General features: G+C 38.4%; 1 protein-coding gene across 1 annotated transcript in view; it reads left to right on the top strand.

Annotated features, from left to right (window-relative positions):
- grm5b (glutamate receptor, metabotropic 5b) overlaps positions 1-27,847 on the top strand; it is a 222,544-nt gene that overhangs the window by 70,375 nt on the left and 124,322 nt on the right. The window contains exon 4 of the mRNA XM_061925876.1: positions 2,478-2,592. Within this exon, the coding sequence (XP_061781860.1) occupies positions 2,478-2,592 (115 nt within the window). The remainder of the gene's footprint in view (positions 1-2,477; positions 2,593-27,847) is intronic.

Here is a 27,847-nt window from a genome sequence, read left to right as displayed (position 1 = left end):
GCCCTGACATTGGTAGTGTCGGAGGCAGATATTTACATATATCCGAATTTAAGTTGTACTTCTTTTATTTCTTAGTCATATTTGAAAACAGCTCGTGTTTTCCATTTCTTCTCTTGATGCTCTGTCAGCAAGTATACTGTGTGTGTTAACCTTGAGTTCTTTGGAATGTATTATGGCTAGGGAGACGTTGTGCTCGTATTATGGCTAGGGAGGGGGAAGGAAAGAGGGGTTTTTGGCGTTGGGAAGACAGACCATTTTGGGAGGCGAGATAGAATGTTCTAGGGTTAGACTGGTCTCAAAATGTATATTGGCAAAGCTTTGAAAATATACAACAAAATACCTATTCTGTCTCTGGTGGTTTTTTCAACTCAGCTTTAAGTGTCGTAAAGAGCTTGGGAGCGAATTGTGACTTGAATTCCCTGGGAGGAACAACTGGTCCAAAACGCAACAGTAGGTTGTGAGTTCAAACCCCGGCCGAGTCATACCAAAGACTATAAAATATACTGTACTGTGCAATCTACTAATAAAAGTTCCAATCAATCAAAAGTGTGAAGGAAAAAAGACCCTTTTTTATTTCAACCGTACATCCCGTCAAAAGCCTAAAGACTGACTGCACAGTTCCTGTCTTCACAATAAAAGTGCCGCTCCGTCGCGCCTGCGCTTTCAAAACAAGAGTCTCCGAAAGCCAGCGCAAACAAGCTAGCAAGCTACGGAGTTTGCCGCCAATGTATTTCTTGTAAAGTGTATAAAAAACGAATATGGAAGCTGGACAAATAAGATGCCAAAAACCGACCACTTTCATGTGGTATTAGACAGAAAGGAGGAACTTTTTTTCTCCTCCATTTGAAAACGTGGACGTTATCATCACTACTGTCTGATTACAATCAATGCAAGTCATCAGAATCAGGTAATACACCAACTTATATTCTTGTCTTCATGAAAGAAAGGAATCTATATGTGTTAAACATGCATGTATATTCATTAAAACACCTTTAACATGTAAACAAAAACGGCAAAATAAATAAATATAAATGATATACTGTATATATATATGTGTATATTTATATATATATATATATATATATATATATATATATATATATATATATATGTATATATGATATGTGTGTGTATGTTACTCATCAGTTACTCAGTACTTGAGTAGTTTTTTCACAACATACTTTTTACTTTTACTCAAGTAAATATTTGGATGACTACTCCTTACTTTTACTTGAGTAATAAACCTCTAAAGTAACAGTACTCTTACTTGAGTATAATTTCTGGCTACTCTACCCACCTCTGACTAGGGATCCACCGTCACCGATTATTAGTAGTCCATGAGGCCTATACAAGATATTTAAAGCCAGTTCATTTGAAGGAAAAGCTACTCAGTGGCCGAGTGCAGGGGTTGGCAACCTTTACCAGTCAAAGAGCCATTTTGACCATTTTCGCAAATTATAGAAAACAATGGGAGCCGCAATTTTTTTTGGAAATTTTAAATTAAATAACACTGCATACAACGTTTTCTTTTTGCTATGTATAAACCAGGGGTCTCATACACCCCTGCTACCAGGGGGGGGGGGGGTATAATGTAGCCCGGAAGAGTTAGGGCTGCATGGGATTCTGGGTATTTGTTCTGTTGTGTTTATGTTGTGTTACAGTGCAGATGTTCTCCCGAAATGTGTTTGTCATTCTTGTTTGGTGTGGGTTCCCAGTGTGGCGCATTATTAGTAAGAGTGTTAAAGTTTTTTATACCGCCACCGTCAGTGTAACCTGTGTGGTTGTTGAGCAAGTATGCCTTGCTGTCACTAACGTGAGCAAGTTGAAACCCGGCTGGGCCGGGCCGGTATGCTGGTTGTAGTAGGCGCTAAATTTTCATATTAAGGTGTGGGCCGCGTGGCTGAGACCCTTGGTTTATACATAGCACAAATCAAGAAAAAAAACTGTGTATGCAGTGTTATTTCATTTTAAATTTCAAAAGATTTTTGTGGCTCCCATTGTTTTCTTTAATTTGTGAAACTGGTCAAAATGGCTCTTTGACTGGTAAAGGTTGCCGACCCCTGAGCTAGAAGATAACTTTTCTCATGCTGAGCAAAAAAGCTGGTGCAGCATAATTGTGGGATGTCGCCAGGAAGGCAAACTGAAAGCAATGAACTTAAATACTACAGACATGATTAACGAAAACAGGTGCGTGACTCAAAACGTGCAACAGATGCGTGACGTGACAGGTGAAAACTAATGGGTTGCTATGGTGACAAACAAGAGTGCACAATGAGTCCAAACGTGGAACAGGTGAAACTAATGGGTAACCATGGAAACAAGACATGGGAGTGAAAAGCCAGAAACTAAAGAGTCCAATAACTAAACTAAACAAAACATGACTAATACAAAACATGGTCACACAGACATGACAAAATATGGACGCCGATAATTGGTCGATCTGCAATATTAAGCCCATATTTTACTGACCGTTTCAGAGCCTGTTCAAGTACTTCATGCGGGTGGTGCCCTCAGACGCCCAGCAGGCAAGAGCCATGGTGGACATAGTCAAGAGATACAACTGGAGCTACGTTTCTGCCATAAACACTGAAGGTAGGACGCCCGACACGGTCTACAGACACCCTCATTCGTACCAAACTACTAGTTCTTCATATAGTATATATTTATACACATATACATATATATATACACATATACATACGGTATACATATACACATAGTCAAGAGATACAACTGGAGCTACGTTTCTGCCATAAACACTGAAGGTAGGACGCCCGACACGGTCTACAGACACCCTCATTCGTACCAAACTACTAATTCTATATATAATATCTATGTATATATATTTATAAAAGAAAATATAATTTTCACCCCGGTGGGGTGGTATCTGTGTCATCCTCAAGTTTGGGTCCTCTACCAGAGGCCTGGAGGTTTGAGGGTTGACTGTTCCTAGGACTGCGCTCTTCTGGACTGAGGCTTCAGATGTTGTTCCTGGGATCTGTTAGAGCCACTCTCCCAGTTTGGGGGTTACTGCTCCGAGCGCCCCCCACTACCACGGGGACCACACTAGCTTTGACCTTCCACATCCGTTCCAGCTGCCCTTTCAACCCTTGGTACTTCTCTAGTTTCTCGTGTTCCTTCGGGATTGCCACATCTAGATTTATGACAACTATGTCTGGTTGGTTAGCCAGAAACTGTTTGTCAGTCTGGAAGCTGAAGTCCCACAGAACCTTGGCCCTGTTGTTCTCAGCCACCTTCTGTGGTATGGCCCATTGGGATTTGGGAACATCTATTCCATTCTGGTTGCAGATGTTCCTGTATACTATCCCAGCCACTTGGTTGTGCCTCTCCATGTACGCTGATCCAGCCTGCTACTATGTGCTGGTCTGACTCAGGGGCTTCTTTGCACAGTCTGCATCTTGGGTCTGATCTACTCTGGTAGATCCTGGCCTCTATGGCTCTTGTGCTTATGGCCTGTTCTTGTGCTGCCATGATTAGTGCCTATGTGCTGTCTGCCAGTCCTGCATTTTCCAGCCACTCTTTGATATCAGCCACTTCCTCTATCTGATGCTGGTACATGCCATGTAGGGGCTTGTCCGTCCAGGTGGTCTGCTCCTCCTCCTCTGCACTCTCATCAGGGTTCTGCTGTCTGAGACATTCACTTAGCAGTTCACCCTTCGGGGCCATGTTATCGATGTATTCTCAAATTTTCGATGTTTCATCCTGGACTGTGTCCTTGATGCTCACTAGCCCTCGGCCTCCCTCTTTCCGTTTAATGTATAGCCTCAGGGTGCTGGACTTGGGGTGGAACCCTCCGTGCATGGTGAGGAGCTTTCTTGTCTTGATATCTGTGGCTTCTATCTCCTCCTTTATCCATATATACATATATATATATATATATATAAAGGATGTGACCAATGTTCCCTCTAAGGTGCGCGCCTGTGCAATTGCGCACTGCTCAAGCGTCCTCTGCGCACGACAAATCTATGCCACGCACAAAATCAAATAAAAAAAATAAGCGCATAATAATTTTCGATACTCGGACACGACAGAGAAAACAGTTTTCGTCATCATTGTTCAAATATTGTAACGTCCGTCGAGACGCTTTGAGGACATGAATTCCATCCATCACTTTACTCAGCAAAACTCTTTATTGTCGGCCATAAACACATCACCAAAACATTAGTAAAAAAAAAAGATATCTAGCAAAAGTGGTCATTTTCTGCAGCACAAACCAGACCAAAAGCAACTTTGTTATATCAACAGCAGCCGCTCGCTCTTTCTCACTTGCGCCAACACATGCACATATGGCACTTAGCCAGTGATGCGTTTACAGCCACACAAAAAGTCGGACAACTCCAACACCACACATAAAGTGTCATTCCAGGTCGTTACACTATGATTTACCAATCAAATGCGTGCTTATGCTAGTGTCATTTATTAGGAATCTTAATTTATGAATATTAATCATGAAATGCTGTTAGTATATTAAAGGGGAACATTATCACAATTTCAGAAGGGTTAAAACCATTAAAAATCAGTTCCCAGTGGCTTATTATATTTTTCGAAGTTTCTTTCAAAATTTTACCCATCACGCAATATCCCTAAAAAAAGCTTCAAAGTGCCTGATTTTAACCATCGTTATAAACACCCGTCCATTTTCCTGTGACGTCACATAGTGATGCCAACACAAACAAACATGGCGGAAAGAACAGCAAGCTATAGCGACATTAGCTCGGATTCAGACTCGGATTTCAGCGGCTTAAGCGATTCAACAGATTACGCATGTATTGAAACGGATGGTTGTAGTGTGGAGGCAGGTAGCGAAAACCAAATTGAAGAAGAAACTGAAGCTATTGAGCCATATCGGTTTGAACCGTATGCAAGCGAAACCGACGAAAACGACACGACGGAAGAAAGCCAGGACGAATTCGGCGATCGCCTTCTAACCAACGATTGGTATGTGTTTGTTTGGCATTAAAGGAAACTAACAACTATGAACTAGGTTTACAGCATATGAAATACATTTGGCAACAACATGCACTTTGAGAGTGCAGACAGCCCAGTTTTCATCAATTAATATATTCTGTAGACATACCCTCATCCGCGCTCTTTTCCTGAAAGCTGATCTGTCCAGTCCAGTTGGAAATGCATCTGCTTTGAGTGTCGCAGGATATCCACACATTCTTGCCATCTCTGTCGTAGCATAGCTTTCGTCGGTAAAGTGTGCGGAACAAACGTCCCAATTTCTTGCCACTTTGGCATCTTTGGGCCACTGGTGCAACTTGAATCCGTCCCTGTTGGTGTTGTTACACTCTCCGACAACACACCGACGAGGCATGATGTCTCCAAGGTACGGAAAACAGTTGAAAAAACGGAAAATAACAGAGCTGATTTGACTCGCTGTTTGTAATGTGTTTGAGAAAATGGCGTCATCGCTCTGAGAGCGAATATTAGAAAGGCGTTTAATTCACCAAAATTCACCCATTTAGGATTCGGAAATCGGTTAAAAAAATATATGGTCTTTTTTCTGCAACATCAAGGTATATATTGACGCTTACATAGGTCTGGTGATAATGTTCCCCTTTAAACAAATACTAATAAAAATATATTTTTTATTGGCAACACTAAATGGTCCCTAGTGTGTGAATGTGAGTGTGAATGTTGTCTGTCTATCTGTGTTGGCCCTGCGATGAGGTGGCGACTTGTCCAGGGTGTACCCCGCCTTCCGCCCGATTGTAGCTGAGATAGGCTCCAGCGCCCCCCGCGACCCCAAAGGGAATAAGCGGTAGAAAATGGATGGATGGAAACAGGAAGTTGCAGGAATATACACATGATCCCCTGCTTACATCTCATTGTGCAACATGTGAATGTTTAAATGGGAACTAAATGCAATGTCTGAAAGGGGTACAAATTATTTCCAAAGCAGGACCTCCACCCAGACAAACAATACAAGTACACAGTTCATGAAAAACTATTTGTTGTTATTTTCATTGTAAGTGGGCCTAAACACTTCTATTAGAAATGGAAATGACTGCTGTCATTTGATTATAATAATAAGAGAATGTTGTCTGTCTATCTGTGTTGGCCCTGCGATGAGGTGTACCGCGCCTTTTGCTCGATTGCAGCTGAAAGGGACAAGCGGTAGAAAATGGATGGATGGATGGAGATTGAAGATGTTATTTAGTGAGGTTTGGGCCAGGTGTGCTGCTGGTGTATCCACAGTGTGCAGGTGTGATGTTGCTCACATGGCCTCCACTCAATGCTCAGGGACTTTTTGCCTTGGCTCACACACATCAACAATTAGAGGGAACATTGGATGTGATGCTTTTTGTGAAGAAACGTGAAAAGACACAAACTGAACATTTCAGTTAAATAAAGATTAAGTGTTAAAATTGGGACCACTCATGTTGTGTCATTTTGCCGAGTGAACGATAATTATGTCAGAGGGTTGGTTGCAGCCACAGCTGTTTCACACCCGGCTAGTTATTTGCATTTGTGGACCACACACCTGTCTCCGCAGTTAAGTGTTAAATTACAGTGCTGCCTTGCTTCTCATACACCCCACTTTTAGTAGGATTTTGGCAAATGTTTTCCACGGTTTTTGTATATTGGGTTGAGTAGCCACTTTAGAGCAGTGGCTTTTAAACTTTTATTTTTAATTTTTTTTTACCAAGAACCACCTCAGAAAACACTTGGCTGTCCAAGTACCACCGTAATGGCCAATATTAACATGCAGTAGCATAGTAGGCCTAGATATTCATTAAAACTTCAAACGTATATTTAATATTTTTGGCATACTTGCCAACCCTCCCGGATTTTCCGGAAGACTCCCGAAATTCAGCGCCTCTCCCGAAAACCTCCCGGGACAAATTTTCTCCCGAAAATCTCCCGAAATTCAGGCGGACTCAGGTCCTCGTGGGTTTATTGTTAGGCAGTTTCATTAACGTCCTCCCAGCGCGGCAACAACACACAACAACAGCAGTCACGTTTTTTGTATACCGTAAAGCAGTTCGTCTGAAGCTTAGAGGTGACAGAGCTTTCGCCGTTGCTGCTCCCAAGCTCTGGAACGACCTACCCCTGAGTGTTAGACAAGCCTCCTCTCTTCCTGTTTTTAAATCTCTCTTAAAAACATACTTTTATTCCATGGCTTTTAACACTGAGTGATATCCATCCTGCAATGGCGCCCCATAATACACCTGCTGTGAACCTGTTTTTATGTTTTTATGTTTTTATTTATTCTATTTTAATTATTTATTTTTTTATCGTGTTCTGTTTGTGTTGTGTTGTGTTTGCTCGGTACTCGTTTTATCTTTTAACCTGTTCATTGTACAGCACTTTGGCTACCCCTGTGGTAAATTTTAAATGTGCTTTATAAATAAAGTTGATTTGATTTGATTTGATTTGCCTAAACAGCAATGTTGTGACACTCTTAAACAGGACAATACTGCCATCTAGTGCATTTGATGAAAGCACTTTTGTGCGTGCCACACAGCAATGCATCATCAGAGAGGGTGTTCAGCATGGTTAGAAAAATAGTGACAGAAAATAGAACAAGGATGGACAATTCAACCCTTAACTCAACAATGAGTAGATGAGTGTTATGTGTGTGTATATGTGTAAATAAATGAACACTGAAATTCAAGTATTTATTTTATATATATATATATATATATATTGTTGCGTTTTGGACCAGTTGTTCCTCCCAGGGAATTCAAGTCACAATTCGCTCCCAAGTTCTTTCCGACACTTAAAGCTGAGTTGAAAAACCACCAGAGACAGAATAGGTATTTTGTTGTATATTCTCAAAGCTTTGCCAATATACATTTTGATTGAGACCAGTCTAACCCTAGAACATTCTATCGCGCCTCCCAAAAATGGTCTGTCTTCCCGACCCCACCACCCTCTCTCTCTCGTCCCATCTCTGTAGACAAAACAAATGCTAGTCAAAACACAAACTCAAGGTTAACACACACAGTTTACTTGCAGACAGAGCAGCAAAAGAAGAAATGGAAAACACGAGCTGTTTTCAAATATGACTATGAAATAAAAGAAGTACAACTTAAATTCGGATATATAAATGATAAATAAATAATAAATGGGTTGTACTTGTATAGCGCTTTTCTACCTTCAAGGTACTCAAAGCGCTTTGACACTACTTCCACATTTACCCATTCACACACACATTCACACACTGATGGAGGGAGCTGCCATGCAAGGCGCTAACCAGCACCCATCAGGAGCAAGGGTGAAGTGTCTTGCTCAGGACACAACGGACATGACGAGGTTGGTACTAGCTGGGGATTGAACCAGGGACCCTCGGGCCGCGCACGGCCATTCTCCCACTGCGCCACGCCGTCCATATGTAAATATCTGCCTCCGACAATTCCCCCTTCAGATCTTCTAAAAAGATCTTTATCACTAGTACAACACTTCTAAAATACGCCCCTCTTTGAGCAAGCTACAATATATATATATATATATATATATATATATATATATATATATATATATATATATATATATATATATATATATATATATATAATAAAATATATATATATACGTGTATATATATATATATATATATATACATATAATAAAAAAAAAAAAATATATATATATATATATATACATACATATATATATATATACATATATATATATATATGTACATATAATATATATATATATAGCTAGAATTCACTGAACGTCAAGTATTTCTTATATATATATATATATATATATATATATATATATATATATATATATATATATATATATATATATATATATATATATATATACATACATATATATATATATATATATATATATATGAAATACTTGACTTGGTGAATTCTAGCCGTAAATATACTCCTCCCCTTTAGCCACGCCCCCAACCACGCCCCCAGCCACGCCCCCGTCCCACCCCGAACTCGCAGCACCCCCACCCCCCTCCCCCCCACCTCCCGAAATCGGAGGTCTCAAGGTTGGCAAGTATGATTTTTGGCCACTGTAACATTGCACACAGTTTGAACAGTAACACCGTGTTTGAATGTTTCATTAAAGGGGAACATTATCACCAGACCAATGTAAGCGTCAATATATACCTTGATGTTGCAGAAAAAAGACCATATATTTTTTTAACCGATTTCCGAACTCTAAATGGGTGAATTTTGCTGAATTAAACGCCGTTCTATTATTCGCTCTCGGTAGCAATGGGGGAAAGCAATGAAACTAATGGTGTGTGTGTGTGTGTGTGTGTGTGTGTGTGTGTGTGTGTGTGTGTGTGTGTGTGTGTGTGTGTGTGTGTGTGTGTAGAGCTGGGGACAGATAAGAGCGTACACAGGAACTGGTGAGGGAGGAAGAGGAGGCGGGGGCGATGACTTACACTCTCATTAGTTTCCAGCATTAACGCATCATGCGGATGGAAGATGATAGAAGAAAGTGACAAATATACAATTATCTTTCAAACGACGGCGTTGGTAATGTTCACTTCATACAGGATCAGGCCATTATTCCTATTACACCGTTTTTTTTACATCCCATAATAGCAATTGACGTTTGGCAGCCAAAGGAGGAATGAATTGACACACAAGCAATGAATGAGTGATTTGTGCACACAGCAGCCAGGTGAAGGCGTCAGGTTGCATCACAGTCAGTCAGGTCGTATCGCTGCAATCTGTCTGATGATGTCATTGCTTCTGCGGCGAAGCCAAAGATGCGACGCCTCTTCCCCTCCGCGGCCGTGGTTCTCATCTACGCCGCCGAATGGAAGTCAGACCATCCAAACAAGACGCGCGCTCGGAATTCAGTTTGACCCAAATTCTGTTCCATTTATCCAAATCTTCCAGCCCTACTTTTAGCATGATGCACGTGTTGCCATGGAAACCGCACTCATCACAATATTCACGTCTGTTTCACCCGCTGCAGAACTACGTTGCATTATGACTGCATTGGTGGTATCATTATTGTATCGGACTAGAGGTAAATGTCTGATCCACTCTGATGTTTCAGATGATGTGTGCTTTCATGTAAAATGTGTGATATCATGTGCGATACGAGCAGCCATGCAGCGCGTTGACTTGTGTGTGATATCATGTGCGATACAAGCAGTCTTATAGAGTGTTTACTTGTGTGTGATAGCATGTGAGATACAAGCAGTCCTGCAGCGTGTTAACTTGTGTGTGATATCATGTGCGATACAAAAAGTCCCGCAGCATGTTTACTCATGTGAGATATTATGTGCGATACAAGCAGTCCTGCAGATTGTTTAGTTGTGTGTGATGGCATGTGAGATACAAGCAGTCCGACAGCGTGTTTATTTGTGCGTGTTGACTTGTGTGTGATATCATGTGCGATACGGGCAGTCCTGCAGCGCGTTGACTTGTGTGTGATATCATGTGCGATACAAGCAGTCTTGCAGAGTGTTTACTTGTGTGTGATAGCATGTGAGATACAAGCAGTCCTGCAGCGTGTTAACTTGTGTGTGATATCATGTGCGATACAAAAAGTCCTGCAGCATTTTTACTCATGTGAGATATTATGTGCGATACAAGCAGTCCTGCAGATTGTTAACTTGTGTGTGATATCATGTGCGATACAGAAAGTCCTGCAGCATTTTTACTCATGTGAGATATTATGTGCGATACAAGCAGTCCTGCAGATTGTTTACTTGTGTGTGATAGCATGTGAGATACAAGCAGTCCGACAGCGTGTTTATTTGTGCGTGTTGACTTGTGTGTGATATCATGTGCGATACGAGCAGTCCTGCAGCGCGTTGACTTGTGTGTGATATCATGTGCGATACAAGCAGTCTTGCAGAGTGTTTACTTGTGTGTGATAGCATGTGAGATACAAGCAGTCCTGCAGCGTGTTAACTTGTGTGTGATATCATGTGCGATACAAAAAGTCCTGCAGCATGTTTACTCATGTGAGATATTATGTGCGATACAAGCAGTCCTGCAGATTGTTAACTTGTGTGTGATATCATGTGCGATACAGAAAGTCCCGCAGCATTTTTACTCATGCGAGATATTATGTGCGATACAAGCAGTCCTGCAGATTGTTTACTTGTGTGTGATAGCATGTGAGATACAAGCAGTCCGACAGCGTGTTTATTTGTGAGTGTTGACTTGTGTGTGATATCATGTGCGATACGAGCAGTCCTGCAGCGTGTTTACTAATGTGAGATATTATGTGCGAGACAAGCACTCCTGCAGAGTGTTTACTTGTGTGTGATAGCATGTGAGATACAAGCAGTCCTGCAGAGTGTTTACTTGTGTGTGATAGCATGTGAGATATAAGCAGTCCTGCAGAGTGTTTACTTGTGTGTGATAGCATGTGAGATGCAAGCAGCCCTGCAGCGTGTTTACTTGTGTGTGATGTAATGTGCGATACAAGCAGTCCTGCAGCGTGTTTACTTGTGTGTGATGTCATGTGCGATACAAGTAGTTGTGCGGCATGTTTACTCGTGTGTGATATCATATGCAATATAAGCAGTCCTGCACCATGTTTATTTGTGTGTGATACAATGTGCGATACAAGCTGTCCTGTGGCATGTTTACTCGTTTGTGATATCATGTGCGATACAAGCAGTCCTGCGACAAGTTTAATCATGTGTGATATCGTGTGCGATACAAGCAGTCCCGCAGCGTGTTGACTTGTGTGTGATATCATGTGCAATACAATAATAATAATAATGATAATAATGACAATGAATTGCATTTATAACGCACTTTACATTTGTTAAAATCTCAAAGTACTACAAAGTATACAAATACAAATACAAGAAGTCCTGCAGCGTGTTTACTAGTGATGGGTTGATGAGGCGTCATGAAGCGTTTCGACACATTGCAAAACTGTATTGATACTGTGTCGATACTGTGTCACTAAATACTGACATCTGCTGGACATTAAAAATCCCTACAGGCAACCTATGGACCGACTCAACTGACACTGATTTGATGCCCTAGTACAGGGGTCACCAACCTTTTTGAAACCAAAAACTACTTCTTGGGTACTGATTAATGCGAAGGGCTACCAGTTTGATACACACTTAAATCAATAAATATATTGTCATTTGTAAGTTACACGTAAGTGTGATTTAAACAAGAATGGCTAAATAAATAAATGTATATATATAAAAAAATGGGTATTTCTGTCTGTCATTCCGTCGTACATTTTTTTTTCCCTTTTACGGAAGGTTTTTTGTAAAGAATAAATGATGAAAAAAAAAACACTTAATTGAACGGTTTAAAAGAGGAGAAAACACGAAAAAAATTAAAATAAAATTTTGAAACATAGTTCATCTTCAATTTCGACTCTTTAAAATTCAAAATTTAACCGACAAAAAGAAGAGAAAAACTAGCTAATTTGAATCTTTTTGAAAAAATTAAAAAAATAATTTATGGAACATCATTAGTAATTTTTCCTGATTAAGATACATTTTAGAATTTTGATGACATGTTTTAAATTGGTTAAAATCCAATCTGCACTTTGTTAGAATATTTAACAAATTGGACCAAGCTATATTTCTAACAAAGACAAATCAGTATTTCTTCTAGATTTTCCAGAACAAAAATTTTAAAAGAAATTCGAAATACTTTGAAATAAGATTAAATTTGATTCTACAGATTTGCCAGAATAATTTTTTTGAATTTTAATCATAGTAAGTTTGAAGAAATATTTCACAAATATTCTTCGTCGAAAAACCAGAAGCTAAAATATTTATAATTCTTTACAATAAAAAAATAAATAAATGTACTTGAACATTGATTTAAATTGTCAGGAAAGAAGAGGAAGAAATTTAAAAGGTAAAAAGGTATATTTGTTTAAAAATCCTAAAATCATTTTTCAGGTTGTATTTTTTCTCTAAAATTGTATTTCTAAAAGTAATAAGAAGCAAAGTAAAAATATAAATGAATTTATTTAAACAAGTGAAGACCCATCCATCCATCCATTTTCTACCGCTTATTCCAAGTGAAGACCAAGTCTTTAAAATATTCTCTTGGATTTTCAAATTCTGTTTGAGTTTTGTCTCTTTTAGAATGAAAAATGTCGAGCAAAGCGAGACCAGCTTGCTAGTAAATAAATAAAATTAAAAAAAATAGAGGCAGCTCACTGGTAAGTGCTGCTCTTTGAGCTATTTTTAGAACAGGCCAGCGGGCGACTGATCTGGTCCTTACGGGCTACCTGGTGACCGCGGGCACCGCGTTGGTGACCCCTGCCCTAGTATATACAATAATATAAACCAAGTCATTTAGGATTATTTCATATCTTCATTTAAATAAAAATATATTTGTATCTTTTTTAGATACAGTCAATAAATAATGTGAACATGTATCATAACATGGAAATCTAAGAGAACGTGTTGTGGATGATTGTGGACTGGGAATTTTTTTAATTTTATTTTTTTACACATTTTTATTAAAAAAAAAAATAAAAAAAAAAGTTTGTCCAACGTATTACATTTTAGACGATTTCTCTTAATTATTATTTCTCCGGCTGTAGAAAAGAGCCGCTCACAGGGCACAGAGGAGGCGTCAGTGCGACACAGTTCGCGTACCGTGACTTTCTAAAAGCGGTACGCGCACCGACACAGGGTTTCGCTCTATGAGCTCGACGCATGCGCCGATGCATCGGTGTTGCCGGACCCATCACTACTCCATAGCAAAGCACATATACATATTACAACATACATCTCCAGATATCTAGCAACAGAGGGGAGGGAGTGCGGGGTCACGGTGGCCGGCCGCAGCTCTCAGGCGATGTGTGTGTGCCGTATATTTTTTTTGGATGCATGTTTGTGTGTAAGCCTGCAGCGTGTCTCTGTTCCGCCGCCTTGATCTTGTGCAGTCGCTAGTCCAAAGTCAACAACAACAGGTGTGTGTCCATGAGAGAGACAAGAAGGGAGTTCACTGCACTGTCCTTCAGGAGAGTCTCCAAGCCAGGGAAACAATCCAAGTTAGATTGTTTTGTATGCCAGTGAAAATTACATTTGCTTTTCAGTCCGATGTTATCCACGTGTCCACAGTTCTTCCCGCATCCTCCAATCATTTGTGGAAGTCTTAATGATTCATTGTGGCCACTCGGTGTCACCGAAGCATTCCACTTCAACTTAAAGACAGCGTAAGTCCCTTCCAGATGGTTAATAATAAATAGGTTAGAGTTTTCCATAGCTACCATTGTTCTGTTTGACTCATTTCACTTGATCAAACCTTTTCTAACATCCCACACTACTACACAATAAAAGCATGCATGAAGTCTCCTGATATTGTGCAACATTTGACATTCTCTTTCCTAATAAATGAAGTTGTCAACATTCTGTTTATTAGCTTTGATTCAGTCACAGTGAGACTCTTTGGGGTTTTTTCCCACCAGACTGTACAAACTAGGAGAGTAGAACTATGAATAACTTCACAGGATGTAGGAAGATAGAAGTTGGAAGGTGTCGCATCCATAATTGTAATTGTACTGATGAACACCAGACACGAGGGTGACACAATCTGGTGGTTTTGGCTCAGGATGCAGATGGACTCTTTTTGTGCGTTCTTTGCTTTGATTGGAGTGTGTATATTGTACATATTACATATTGTTATGAAGGTGTCTGGTACTACTTTATATATATACTTGCATTGTGTAAATTGTACATATTACATATTGTTATGAAGGTGTCTGTTACTGCATTTTATATATACTTGCAGTGTGTATATTGTACATATTACATATTGTTATGAAGGTGTCTGTTACTACATTATATATATATACTTGCAGTGTGTATATTGTACATATTACATATTGTTATGAAGGTGTCTGTTACTACATTATATATATACTTGCAGTGTGTATATTGTACATATTACATATTGTTATGAAGGTGTCTATTACTACAATATATATATACTTGGTGTGTGTATTGTATAAATTACATATTGTTATGAAGGTGTCTGTTACTACATTATATATATACTTGCAGTGTGTAAATTGTACATATTACATATTGTTATGAAGGTGTCTGTTACTACATTATATATATACTTGCAGTGTGTATATTGTACATATTACATATTGTTATGAAGGTGTCTGTTACTACATTATACATATACTTGCAGTGTGTAAATTGTACATATTACATTTTGTTTTGAAGGTGTCTGCTACTACATTATGTATATACTTGCAGTGTGTATATTGTACAGATTGTTATGAAGGTGTCTGTTACTACATTTTATATATACTTGCAGTGTGTATATTGTACATATTACATATTGTTATGAAGGTGTCTGTTACTACATTATATATATACTTGCAGTGTGTATATTGTACATATTACATATTGTTATGAAGGTGTCTATTACTACAATATATATATACTTGGTGTGTGTATTGTATAAATTACATATTGTTATGAAGGTGTCTGTTACTACATTATATATATACTTGCAGTGTGTATATTGTACATATTACATATTGTTATGAAGGTGTCTGTTACTACATTATATATATACTTGCAGTGTGTGTCTTTAATCATCTTTAAAATCCTAAAAAATGTAAAAAGACATGCATGTTCTTGTCTCTCATAATGATTGTGAACGATAGCAAAATTCCCCCTCAAAAATAGTGCAATTCCCCTTTAAGGCTTCCACTGAGCTGGTGTGTGTTTATTTGAGCTCCTAGCAATGATACAAATGTCATTGAGTGCTAGTTTGTCAGAAAGCTGTGCCATGTCCAGGTAGAACAGATTTAATAACAACCAGTAGAGGTCATGGAAATGTTGACACATTCCACTTTTTGATGGTTTTTTTTTTGGTATGGTTTGTCTCTTTCCCTTTTGTGGTGAAGCATTGACAGGAGAGGAGGGTGGAAGAGAAGCCTGTAAAGATGGGGGAATGGCAGGCGAGGATGAGAATAGTAATTGAGAGGGGAAGGGGAAGAGAAGGAGGGCGGAGGAAGGAAGTCGGCAGGAATTGAGTTCCCAAACACTCTTGTAAAAAATGGAGTCAGTCAAGCTGGAGAGTAGAGCTCTATTGTGGAAGTCTTCACGTCGTCGTACGTTTGATTGTGTAGTTGTGTACGCGTCACGTGCACTGGTGAGTAATGTGACCACAATAGCGCCTCGCTGAGGAAGATGTCTCTCACCTAAATCCCTGTTGGGACCAGAGTGAAGTAGGTTACAAGCTTTTATCGATTCTGATGACGCTCACCTTCTGTGTGTGTCTCTCTGTGTGTGTGTGTGTGTGTGTGTTCTTGTATTTCTACCCTTCTGGAGACATCAACACGGAAAAGTAGCTTCTATATGAGGAGGTGTGAACAAGTTAGGACCAAAATCATGGTCCCAATATGGAAAACCATTGCATCTAATAGAGAGCCAAATACTAGAGTCCGTGAACATTGTTCCAAAGTCAGGATTTTTGTGTGTGTTCTTGTATTTCCACCCTTCTTGAGACATCAACACAGAAAAATACCTTCCATATGAGGAGCGGTGAACAAGTTAGGACCGAAACCATGGTCCCAATATGGAAAACCATTGCATCTAATAGAGAGCCAAATACTAGAGTCTGTGAACATTGCTCCAAAGTCAGAATATTTGTGTGTGTTCTTGTATTTATACCCTTATTGAGACATCAACAAGGAAAAGTCGCTTCCATATGAGGAGCGGTGATGAAGTTAGGACATAAATCATGGTCCCAATATGGAAAACCATTGCGTCTAATAGAGAGCCAAACACTAGAGTCTGTGAACATTGCTCCAAAGTCAGAATTTTTGCGTGTGTTCTTGTATTTATACCCTTCTTGAGACATCAACACGGAGAAGTACCTTCCATATGAGGAGCGGTGAACAAGTTAGGACCGAAACCATGGTCCTAAATATGGAAAACCATTGCATCTAATAGAGAGCCAAACACTAGAGTCCGTGAACATTGCTCCAAAGTCAGAATTTTTGTGTGTGTTCTTGTATTTATACCCTTATTGAGACATCAAAAAGGAAAAGTCGCTTCCATATGAGGAGCGGTGAACAACTTAGGACCGAAACAATGGTCCCAAATATGGAAAACCATTGCATCTAATAGAGAGCCAAATACTAGAGTCCGTGAACATTGTTCCAAAGTCAGGATTTTTGTGTGTGTTCTTGTATTTCCACCCTTCTTGAGACATCAACACGGAGAATTACCTTCCATATGAGGAGCGGTGAACAAGTTAGGACCAAAACCATGGTCCCAAATATGGAAAACCATTGCGTCTAGTAGAGAGCCAAACACTAGAGTCCGTGAACATTGCTCCAAAGTCAGGATTTTTGTGTGTGTTCTTGTATTTCTACCCTTATTGAGACATCAACAAGGAAAAGTCGCTTCCATATGAGGAGCGGTGAACAAGTTAGGACCGAAACCATGGTCCCAATATGGAAAACCATTGCATCTAATAGAGAGCCAAATACTAGAGTCCGTGAACATTGCTCCAAAGTCAGAATATTTGTGTGTGTTCTTGTATTTATACCCTTATTGAGACATCAACAAGGAAAAGTCGCTTCCATATGAGGAGCGGTGATGAAGTTAGGACATAAACCATGGTCCCAATATGGAAAACCATTGCGTCTAATAGAGAGCCAAACACTAGAGTCCATGAACATTGCTCCAAAGTCAGGATTTTTGTGTGTGTTCTTGTATTTCCACCCTTCTTGAGACATCAACACGGAGAAGTACCTTCCATATGAGGAGCGGTGAACACGTTAGGACCAAAATCATGGTCCCAATATGGAAAACCATTGCATCTAATAGAGAGCCAAATGTTAGAGTCCGTGAACATTGCTCCAAAGTCAGCATTTTTGTGTGTGTTCTTGTATTTCTACCCTTCTTGAGACATCAACAAGTAAAAGTAGCTTCCATATGAGTAGCGGTGAACAAGTAAGGACATAAATCATGGTCCCAATATGGAAAACCATTGCGTCTAATAGAGAGCCAAATGCTAGAGTCCGTGAACATTGCTCCAAAGTCAGGATTTTTGTTTGTGTTCCCGTATTTCTACCCTTCTGGAGACATCAACACGGAGAAGTACCTTCCATATGAGGAGCGGTGAACAAGTTAGGACCGAAACCATGGTCCCAAATATGGAAAACCATTGCGTCTAATAGAGAGCCAAATACTAGAGTCTGTGAACATTGTTCCAAAGTCAGGATTTTTGTGTGTGTTCTTGTATTTCCACCCTTCTTGAGACATCAACAAGGAAAAGTTGCTTCCATATGAGGAGCGGTGAACAAGTTAGGACCGAAATCATGGTCCCAATATGGGATTGCGACTGTTATTGAGTAAATTCCTTAAGGCTCTGGATGCTGTAGGGCTGTCTTGGTTGACAAGACTCTGCAGCATCGCGTGGACATCGGGGGCAGTACCTCTGGATTGGCAGACCGGGGTGGTGGTTCCTCTCTTTGAAAAGGGGAACCGGAGGGTGTGTTCTAACTATCGTGGGATCACACTCCTCAGCCTTCCCGGTAAGGTCTATTCAGGTGTACTGGAGAGGAGGCTACGCCGGATAGTCGAACCTCGGATTCAGGAGGAACAGTGTGGTTTTCGTCCTGGTCGTGGAATTGTGGACCAGCTCTATACTCTCGGCAGGGTCCTTGAGGGTGCATGGGAGTTTGCCCAACCAGTCTACATGTGCTTTGTGGACTTGGAGAAGGCATTCGACCGTGTCCCTCGGGAAGTCCTGTGGGGAGTGCTCAGAAAGTATGGGGTTTTGGACTGTCTGATTGTGGCGGTCCGCTCCCTGTATGATCAGTGTCAGAGCTTGGTTCGCATTGCCGGCAGTAAGTCGGACACGTTTCCGGTGAGGGTTGGACTCCGCCAAGGCTGCCCTTTGTCACCGATTCTGTTCATAACTTTTATGGACAGAATTTCTAGGCGCAGTCAAGGCGTTGAGGGGATCCGGTTTGGTGGCTGTAGGATTAGGTCTCTGCTTTTTGCAGATGATTTGGTCCTGATGGCTTCATCTGGCCAGGATCTTCAGCTCTCACTGGATCGGTTCGCAGCTGAGTGTGAAGCGACTGGGATGAGAATCAGCACCTCCAAGTCCGAGTCCATGGTTCTCGCCCGGAAAAGGGTGTAGTGCCATCTCCGGGTTGGGGAGGAGATCTTGCCCCAAGTGGAGGAGTTCAAGTACCTCGGAGTCTTGTTCACGAGTGAGGGAAGAGTGGATCGTGAGATGGACAGGCGGATCGGTGCGGCGTCTTCAGTAATGCGGACGCTGTATCGATCCGTTGTGGTGAAGAAGGAGCTGAGCCGGAAGGCAAAGCTCTCAATTTACCGGTCGATCTACGTTCCCATCCTCACCTATGGTCATGAGCTTTGGGTTATGACCGAAAGGACAAGATCACGGGTACAAGCGGCCGAAATGAGTTTCCTCCGCCGGGTGGCGGGGCTCTCCCTTAGAGATAGGGTGAGAAGCTCTGTCATCCGGGGGGAGCTCAAAGTAAAGCCGCTGCTCCTCCACCTGGAGAGGAGCCAGATGAGGTGGTTCGGGCATCTGGTCAGGATGCCACCCGATCGCCTCCCTCGGGAGGTGTTTAGGGCACGTCCGACCAGTAGGAGGCCACGGGGAAGACCCAGGACATGTTGGGAAGACTATGTCTCCCGGCTGGCCTGGGAACGCCTCGGGAACCCCCGGGAGGAGCTGGACGAAGTGGCTGGGGAGAGGGAAGTCTGGGCTTCCCTGCTTAGGCTGCTGCCCCCGCGACCCGACCTCGGATAAGCGGAAGAAGATGGATGGATGGATGGATGGATGGCCAAAATTTTAAGCTTTTCTTGTAAAATCGCGACTGTTATTGAGTAAAATTCCAACTTTTATCATAATATTGCACAAATGTTCAGTTGTTCTTATATAATTTCGACTTGCGTTGAGTAAAATGACGACCTTTATTATAATACTGCCAAAATTCTAAGTTTTTTTTTGTGAAAGCTTTTTTATATTTGCATAGTATGAATATATTATTAGTGTTGTAAATAAACATCTTTATATATCTAGAAAGGCTGGTGCTAAAGAGGTAGGCATTTTTCGGAGGTCTGAAGAAGGTAAGAAATCCAAGAGTGTGTGTGTGTGTGTGTGTGTGTGTGTGTGTGTGTGTGTGTGTGTGTGTGTGTGTGTGCGTCAGTGCAGGGTAGGAAGGTCTGGGCCATCTGTCCCCCGCTCCCCTCACTGAGAGACTAATTACAGGACTTTATACTTAGCTCAGCCACACTCGTCATTGGCGTAACGTGCACACACACTCTTCATTTCTGCCTGCGCTGCCTTCATCTCTCGTTTTAGTGGTCCCTCCATTTCTGTCCTGCTTTCTCAAGAGCAATTATATTTATGGCTGCACCAATAATCCATTGGAAAGCGCATCCGGAAAGTATTCACTTTTTTCCACATTTACTTGTCAACCCTCCCGGATTTTCCGGGAGACTCCCGAAATTCAGCGCCTCTCCCGAAAACCTCCCGGGACAAATTTTCTCCCGAAAATCTCCCGAAATTCAGGGCGGAGCTGGAGGCCACGCCCCCTCCAGCTCCATGCGGACCTGAGTGACGTGTCGACAGCCTGTTCACACGTCCGCTTTCCCACAATATAAACAGCTAATGATGGAGGGCGAGTTCTTGGTTTCTTATGTAGGTTTATTGTTAGGCAGTTTCATTAACGTCCTCCCAGCGCGGTAACAACACACAACAACAGCAGTCAAGTTTTCATCTACCGTAAAGCAGTTCGTCTGCCGTAAACAGCAATGTTTTGACACTTTTAAACAGGACAATACTGCCATCTACTGTACATGCATATGTGACCCACCCATAATGTGTCACATTTTTGTGTTGATTTATTTATTTTATTTTGTGGTTTGAATTCGTTTTATTACACATTTATCAGTATTCACATTGGTCAGTAGGGGGCAGTAGGGCGTTTCTTCCCAATTGAATGCTATCACCTGCAGACCTGAAGTGTCTTGTCATTCTGATGAGCGCGACCAGTCTGTGAACAATTGAAACGTCCTGTGTGCTTTTTTCCTCCTGTATAACAGGTTAGTTTTGGTGAATCAACTCACTGAATAATATCCATGTGATCTTTATAAGTTTAAGTACACATTCTGATGGTGGAGCCTAACTCTAAAGTGTTTGTGAGTTGTAGTTTGTATTTGTGAACGAATCCAGTGCACAGCTGCAGTAATCAATACAAAAATGGCGACGTGAGTACGCAATGTTTATATAGGAACTTCTGATCCTAATTCAGACTCCCAAATTAGAGCTCCCGTTTTCTTACTGATTTTATAATGTATATTTGTATGATGTGTGTGTTCTGAAATAGTGACGGAGAATAGAACAAGGATGGACAATTCAACCCTTAACTCAACAATGAGTAGATGAGTGTTATGTGTGTGTATATGTGTAAATAAATGAACACTGAAATTCAAGTATTTCTTTTATATATATATATATATATATATATATATATATATATATATATATATATATATATATATATATATATATATATATATATATATATACATATATATATAAAATAAATTACATGTCATTGGGGTATTGTGTGTAGAATTTTGAGGACAAAAACGACTTTATTCCATTTTGGAATAAGGCTGTAGCATAATGTATTGAGCAAAGGCTGTGAATACTTATGTGCATGTCATTTCTTCTTCTTATTTTTTTTATTTGAATTTTTTCTTTCTTTAAAGGGGAACATTATCACCAGACCTATGTAAGCGTCAATATATACCTTGATGTTGCAGAAAAAAGACCATATATTTTTTTAACCGATTTCCGAACTCTAAATGGGTGAATTCTGGCGAATTAAACGCCTTTCTAATATTCGCTCTCGGAACGTGACGTCACTTCGGGAAGCAATCCGCCATTTTCTCAAACACCGAGTCAAATCAGCTCTGTTATTTTCCGTTTTTTCGACTGTTTTCCGTACCTTGGAGACATCGTGCCTCGTCGGTGTGTTGTCGGAGGGTGTAACAACACCAACAGGGACGGATTCAAGTTGCACCAGTGGCCCAAAGATGCCAAAGTGGCAAGAAATTGGACGTTTGTTCCGCACACTTTACCGACGAAAGCTATGCTACGACAGAGATGGCAAGAATGTGTGGATATCCTGCGACACTCAAAGCAGATGCATTTCCAACCATAAAGTCAAAGAAATCTGCCGCCAGACCCCCATTGAATCTGCCGGAGTGTGTGAGCAATTCAGGGACAAAGTACCTCGCTAGCACGGCAAGCAATGGCGGCAGTTTGTTCCCACAGACGAGCGAGCTAAACCCTGTATCGACCCTAGCTTCCCTGGCCTGCTGACATCAACTCCAAAACTGGACAGATCAGCTTTCAGGAAAAGAGCGCGGATGAGGGTATGTCTACAGAATATATTAATTGACGAAAATTGGGCTGTCTGCACTCTCAAAGTGCATGTTGTTGCCAAATGTATTTCATATGCTGTAAACCTAGTTCATAGTTGTTAGTTTCCTTTAATGCCAAACAAACACATACCAATCGTTGGTTAGAAGGCGATCGCCGAATTCGTCCTGGCTTTCTCCCGTCGTGTCGTTTTCGTGGGTTTCGCTTGCATACGGTTCAAACCGATATGGCTCAATAGCTTCAGTTTCTTCTTCAATTTGGTTTTCGCTACCTGCCTCCACACTACAACCATCCGTTTCAATACATGCGTAATCTGTTGAATCGCTTAAGCCGCTGAAATCCGAGTCTGAATCCGAGCTAATGTCGCTATAGCTTGCTGTTCTATGCGCCATGTTTGTTTGTGTTGGCTTCACTATGTGACGTCACAGGAAAATGGACGGGTGTATATAACGATGGTTAAAATCAGGCACTTTGAAGCTTTTTTTTAGGGATATTGCGTGATGGGTAAAATTTTGAAAAAAACTTCGAAAAATATAATAAGCCACTGGGAACTGAATTTTAATGGTTTTAACCCTTCTGAAATTGTGATAATGTTCCCCTTTAACTTTTCACATTGTCATTATGGGGTATTGTGTGTAGAATTTTGAGGGCAGAAAATGACTTTATTCCGTTTTGTAAAAGGCTGTAACCAAGCATTGAGCAGAGGCTGTGAATACTTATGTACATGTCTTTTTTTTTTTTTTTTTTTTTTTTTAATTAAAAAAAACAACAACCAAAAAACCTTTTCACATTGTCATTATGGGGTATTGTGTGGAGAATTTTTAGGACAAAAATGACTTTATTCCGTTTTGTAAAAGGCTGTAACAAAGCATTGAGCAGAGGCTGTGAATACTTATGTACATGTCTTTTTTTCTTTTCTTTTTTTTTTTAATTAAAAAAAACAACAACCAAAAAACCTTTTCACATTGTCATTATGGGGTACTGCGTGCAGAATTTTGAGGACAAAAAATAATATTCCATTTTGGAATAAATCTGTACCAAAGTATTGAGCAGAGGCTGTGAGTACTTATGTACATTTCCTTCTTTTTTTTCCAATAAAAAAAAATAAAAAAAACCTTTTCACATTGTCATTATGGGATATTTATTGTGTGTAGAATTTTGAGTACAAAAATGAATTTATTCCATTTTGGAATAAGGCTGTAACAAAGTATTGAGCCACGGCTGTGAATACTTATGTATATCTCTTTTTTTTTTTTTTTTTATTTATTTATTTGAATTTAATAAAATAAAAACAAATAAAAAAACTTTTCACATTGTCATTATGGGGTATTATGTGTAGAATTTTGAGGACCAAAAATGACTTTATTCCGTTTTGTAAAAGGCTGTAACAAAGCATTGAGCAAAGACTGTTAATACTTATGTACATGTCTTTTTTTTTTTCTTCTTTTTTTTAAAATAAAAAAAAAAACAACCAAAAAACCTTTTCACATTGTCACTATGGGGTACTGTGTGCAGAATTTTGAGGACAAAAAATAGTATTCCATTTTGGAATAAATCTGTAACAAAGTATTGAGCAGAGGTTGTGAGTACTTATGTACATGTCATTTCTTTCTTTTTTTTTTTTTTAATTGCAAAAAAAAACAAAAAAACCTTTTCACATTGTCATTATGGGATATTTATTGTGTGTAGAATTTTGAGTACAAAAATGAATTTATTCCATTTTGGAATAAGGCTGTAACAAAGTATTGAGCCAAGGCTGTGAATACTTATGTATATGTAATTTTTGTAATTTCTTTTTTTTATTTGAATTAAAAAAAAAAACTTTTCACATTGTCATTATGAGGTATTGTGTGTAGAATTTTGAGGACCAAAAATGACTTTATTCCATTTTGGAATAAGGCTGTAGCATAAAGTATTGAGCACAGGCTGTGAATACTTATGTATATGTAATTTAAAAAAATTTTTTTTTAATTTGAATTTAATTAAAAAAAAAAAAAAAACTTTTCACAATGTCATTATGGGGTATTGTGTGTAGAATTTTGAGGACCAAAAATGACTTTATTCCGTTTTGTAAAAGGCTGTAACAAAGCATTGAGCAAAGGCTGTGAATACTTATGTACATGTCTTCTTTTTTTTCTCTTTTTTTTTTTAAATAAAAAAAACAACAACCAAAAAACCTTTTCACATTGTCATTATGGGGTACTGCGTGCAGAATTTTGAGGACAAAAATTAGTATTCCATTTTGGAATAAATCTGTAACAAAGTATTTTGCAGAGGCTGTGAGTACTTATGTACATGTCATTTCCTTCTTCTTCTTTTTTTTTTAATTGAAAAAAAAAAAAAAACTTTTCACATTTTCATTATGGGATATTTATTGTGTGTAGAATTTTGAGCACAAAAATGAATTTATTCCATTTTGGAATAAGGCTTTAACAAAGTATTGAGCCAAGGCTGTGAATACTTATGTATATGTAATTTTTTTAATTTATTTTTTTTATTTGAATTTAATTAAAAAAAAAAAAAAAAAAACTTTTCACATTGTCATTATGGGGTATTGTGTGTAGAATTTTGAGGACAAAAATGACTTTATTCCGTTTTGTAAAAGGCTGTAACAAAGTATTGAGCAGAGGTTGTGAGTACTTATGCACATGTCATTTCCTTCTTCTTTTTTTTTTTTTTTAATTGAAAAAAAAAACAAAAAACTTTTCACATTATCATTATGGGATATTTATTGTGTGTAGAATTTTGAGTACAAAAATGAATTTATTCCATTTTGGAATAAGGCTGTAACAAAGTATTGAGCCAAGGCTGTGAATACTTATGTATATGTCATTTTTTTAATTAATTTTTTTTATTTGAATTTAATAAAAAAAAAAAAAAAAAATGTTTTCACATTGTCATTATGGGGTATTGTGTGTAGAATTTTGAGGACCAAAAATGACTTTATTCCGTTTTGTAAAAGACTGTAACAAAGCATTGAGCAAAGGCTGTGAATACTTATGTACATGTCTTTTTTTTTTCTTCTTTTTTTTTTAATAAAAAAAAAAAACAACCAAAAAACCTTTTCACATTGTCATTATGGGGTACTGCGTGCAGAATTTTGAGGACAAAAATTAGTATTCCATTTTGGAATAAATCTGTAACAAAGCATTGAGCAAAGGCTGTGAATACTTATGTGCATGTCTTTTTTTTTTTTCTTTTTTTTTTTTTAATAAAAAAAAACAACCAAAAAACCTTTTCACATTGTCATTATGGGGTACTGCGTGCAGAATTTTGAGGACAAAAATTAGTATTCCATTTTGGAATAAATCTGTAACAAAGCATTGAGCAAAGGCTGTGAATACTTATGTGCATGTCTTTTTTTTTTTTCTTTTTTTTTTTTTAATAAAAAAAAACAACCAAAAAACCTTTTCACATTGTCATTATGGGGTACTGCGTGCAGAATTTTGAGGACAAAAATTAGTATTCCATTTTGGAATAAATCTGTAACAAAGCATTGAGCAAAGGCTGTGAATACTTATGTACATGTCTTTTTATTTTTATTTTTTTAAATAAAAAAAAAACAACCAAAAAACCTCACATTGTCATTATGGGGTACTGCGTGCAGAATTTTGAGGACAAAAATTAGTATTCCATTTTGGAATAAATCTGTAACAAAGTATTGAGCAGAGGCTGTGAATACTTATGTACATGTCATTTTTTATTAATTTTATTTATTTTAATTAAATAAAAGATAAAATAAAAACCTTTTCACATCGTCCTTATGGGGTATTGTGTGTAGAATTTTGAGGACAAAAATGACTTTATTCCATTTTGGAATAAGGCTGTAGCATATAGTATTAAGCAAAGGCTGTAAATACTTATGTAAATGTAATTTCTTCTTTATTTTTTTTAATTATCTTTTTTTTTTTCTTTAACTTTTCACAATGTCATTATGGGGTATTGTGTGTAGAATTTTGAGGGCAGAAAATTACTTAATTCCGTTTTGTAAAAGGCTGTAACAAAGCATTGAGCAAAGGCTGTGAATACTTATGTGCATGTCATTTTTTTAAATTTTATTAATTTGAATTTAACCCCCCCGGCCCCCCCAGAAAAACAACCTTTTCACGTTGTCCGTAGGGGGTATTGTGTGTAGAATTTTGAGGACAAAATGACTTTATTCCATTTTGGAATAAGGCTGTAGCATAAAGTATTGAGCAAAGGCTGTAAATACTTATGTAATTTCTTCTTTATTTTTTTTAATTAGAATTTTTTTTTCTTTAACTTTTCACAATGTCATTATGGGGTATTGTGTGTAGAATTTTGAGGGCAGAAAATGACTTTATTCCGTTTTGTAAAAGGCTGTAACAAAGCATTGAGCAAAGGCTGTTAATACTTATGTACATGTCTTTTTTTTTCTCTCTTTTTTTTTTAACAAAAAAAAAACAACCAAAAAACCTTTTCACATTGTCATTATGGGGTACTGCGTGCAGAATTTTGAGGACAAAAATTAGTATTCCATTTTGGAATAAATCTGTAACAAAGTATTGAGCAGAGGTTGTGAGTACTTATGTACATGTCTTTTTTCTTTTTTTTTTTTTTTTTTTTTTTTTTTAAATAAAAAAAAACCAACCAAAAAACCTCACATTGTCATTATGGGGTACTGCGTGCAGAATTTTGAGGACAAAAAATAGTATTCCATTTTGGAATAAATCTGTAACAGAGCATTGAGCAAAGGCTGTGAATACTTATGTACATGTCTTTTTTTTTTTTTTTTTTTTTTTAATAAAAAAAAAAAAACCCAAAAAACCTCACATTGTCATTATGGGATACTGCGTGCAGAATTTTGAGGACAAAAAATAGTATTCCATTTTGGAAAAAATCTGTAACAAAGTATTGAGCAGAGGTTGTGAGTACTTATGTACATGTCATTTCTTTCTTTTTTTTTTTTTTTTAATTGAAAAAACCCCAAAAAAAGCCTTTTCACATTGTCATTATGGGATATTTATTGTGTGTAGAATTTTGAGTACAAAAATGAATTTATTCCATTTTGGAATAAGGCTGTAACAAAGTATTGAGCCAAGGCTGTGAATACTTATATATATGTAATTTTTTTAATTTCTTTTTTTTATTTGAATTAAAAAAAAAAAAAAAAATTCACATTGTCATTATGGGGTATTGTGTGTAAAATTTTGAGGACCAAAAATGACTTTATTCCGTTTTGTAAAAGGCTGTAACAAAGCATTGAGCAGAGGCTGTGAATACTTATGTACATTTGTTTTTTTTGTTTTGTTTTTTTTTTGATAAAAAAAAACAACCAAAAAACCTCACATTGTCATTATGGGGTACTGTGTGCAGAATTTTGAGGACAAAAAATAGTATTCCATTTTGGAATAAATCTGTAACAAAGTATTGAGCAGAGGTTGTGAGTACTTATGTACATGTCATTTCCTTCTTCTTTTTTTTTTTTTTTTTTTTTT

Source organism: Nerophis lumbriciformis, linkage group LG30, assembly GCF_033978685.3.
Source record: "Nerophis lumbriciformis linkage group LG30, RoL_Nlum_v2.1, whole genome shotgun sequence".
In the NCBI taxonomy this organism is placed as follows: domain Eukaryota; kingdom Metazoa; phylum Chordata; class Actinopteri; order Syngnathiformes; family Syngnathidae; genus Nerophis; species Nerophis lumbriciformis.
This window is presented reverse-complemented; position numbering and strand designations above follow the sequence as displayed.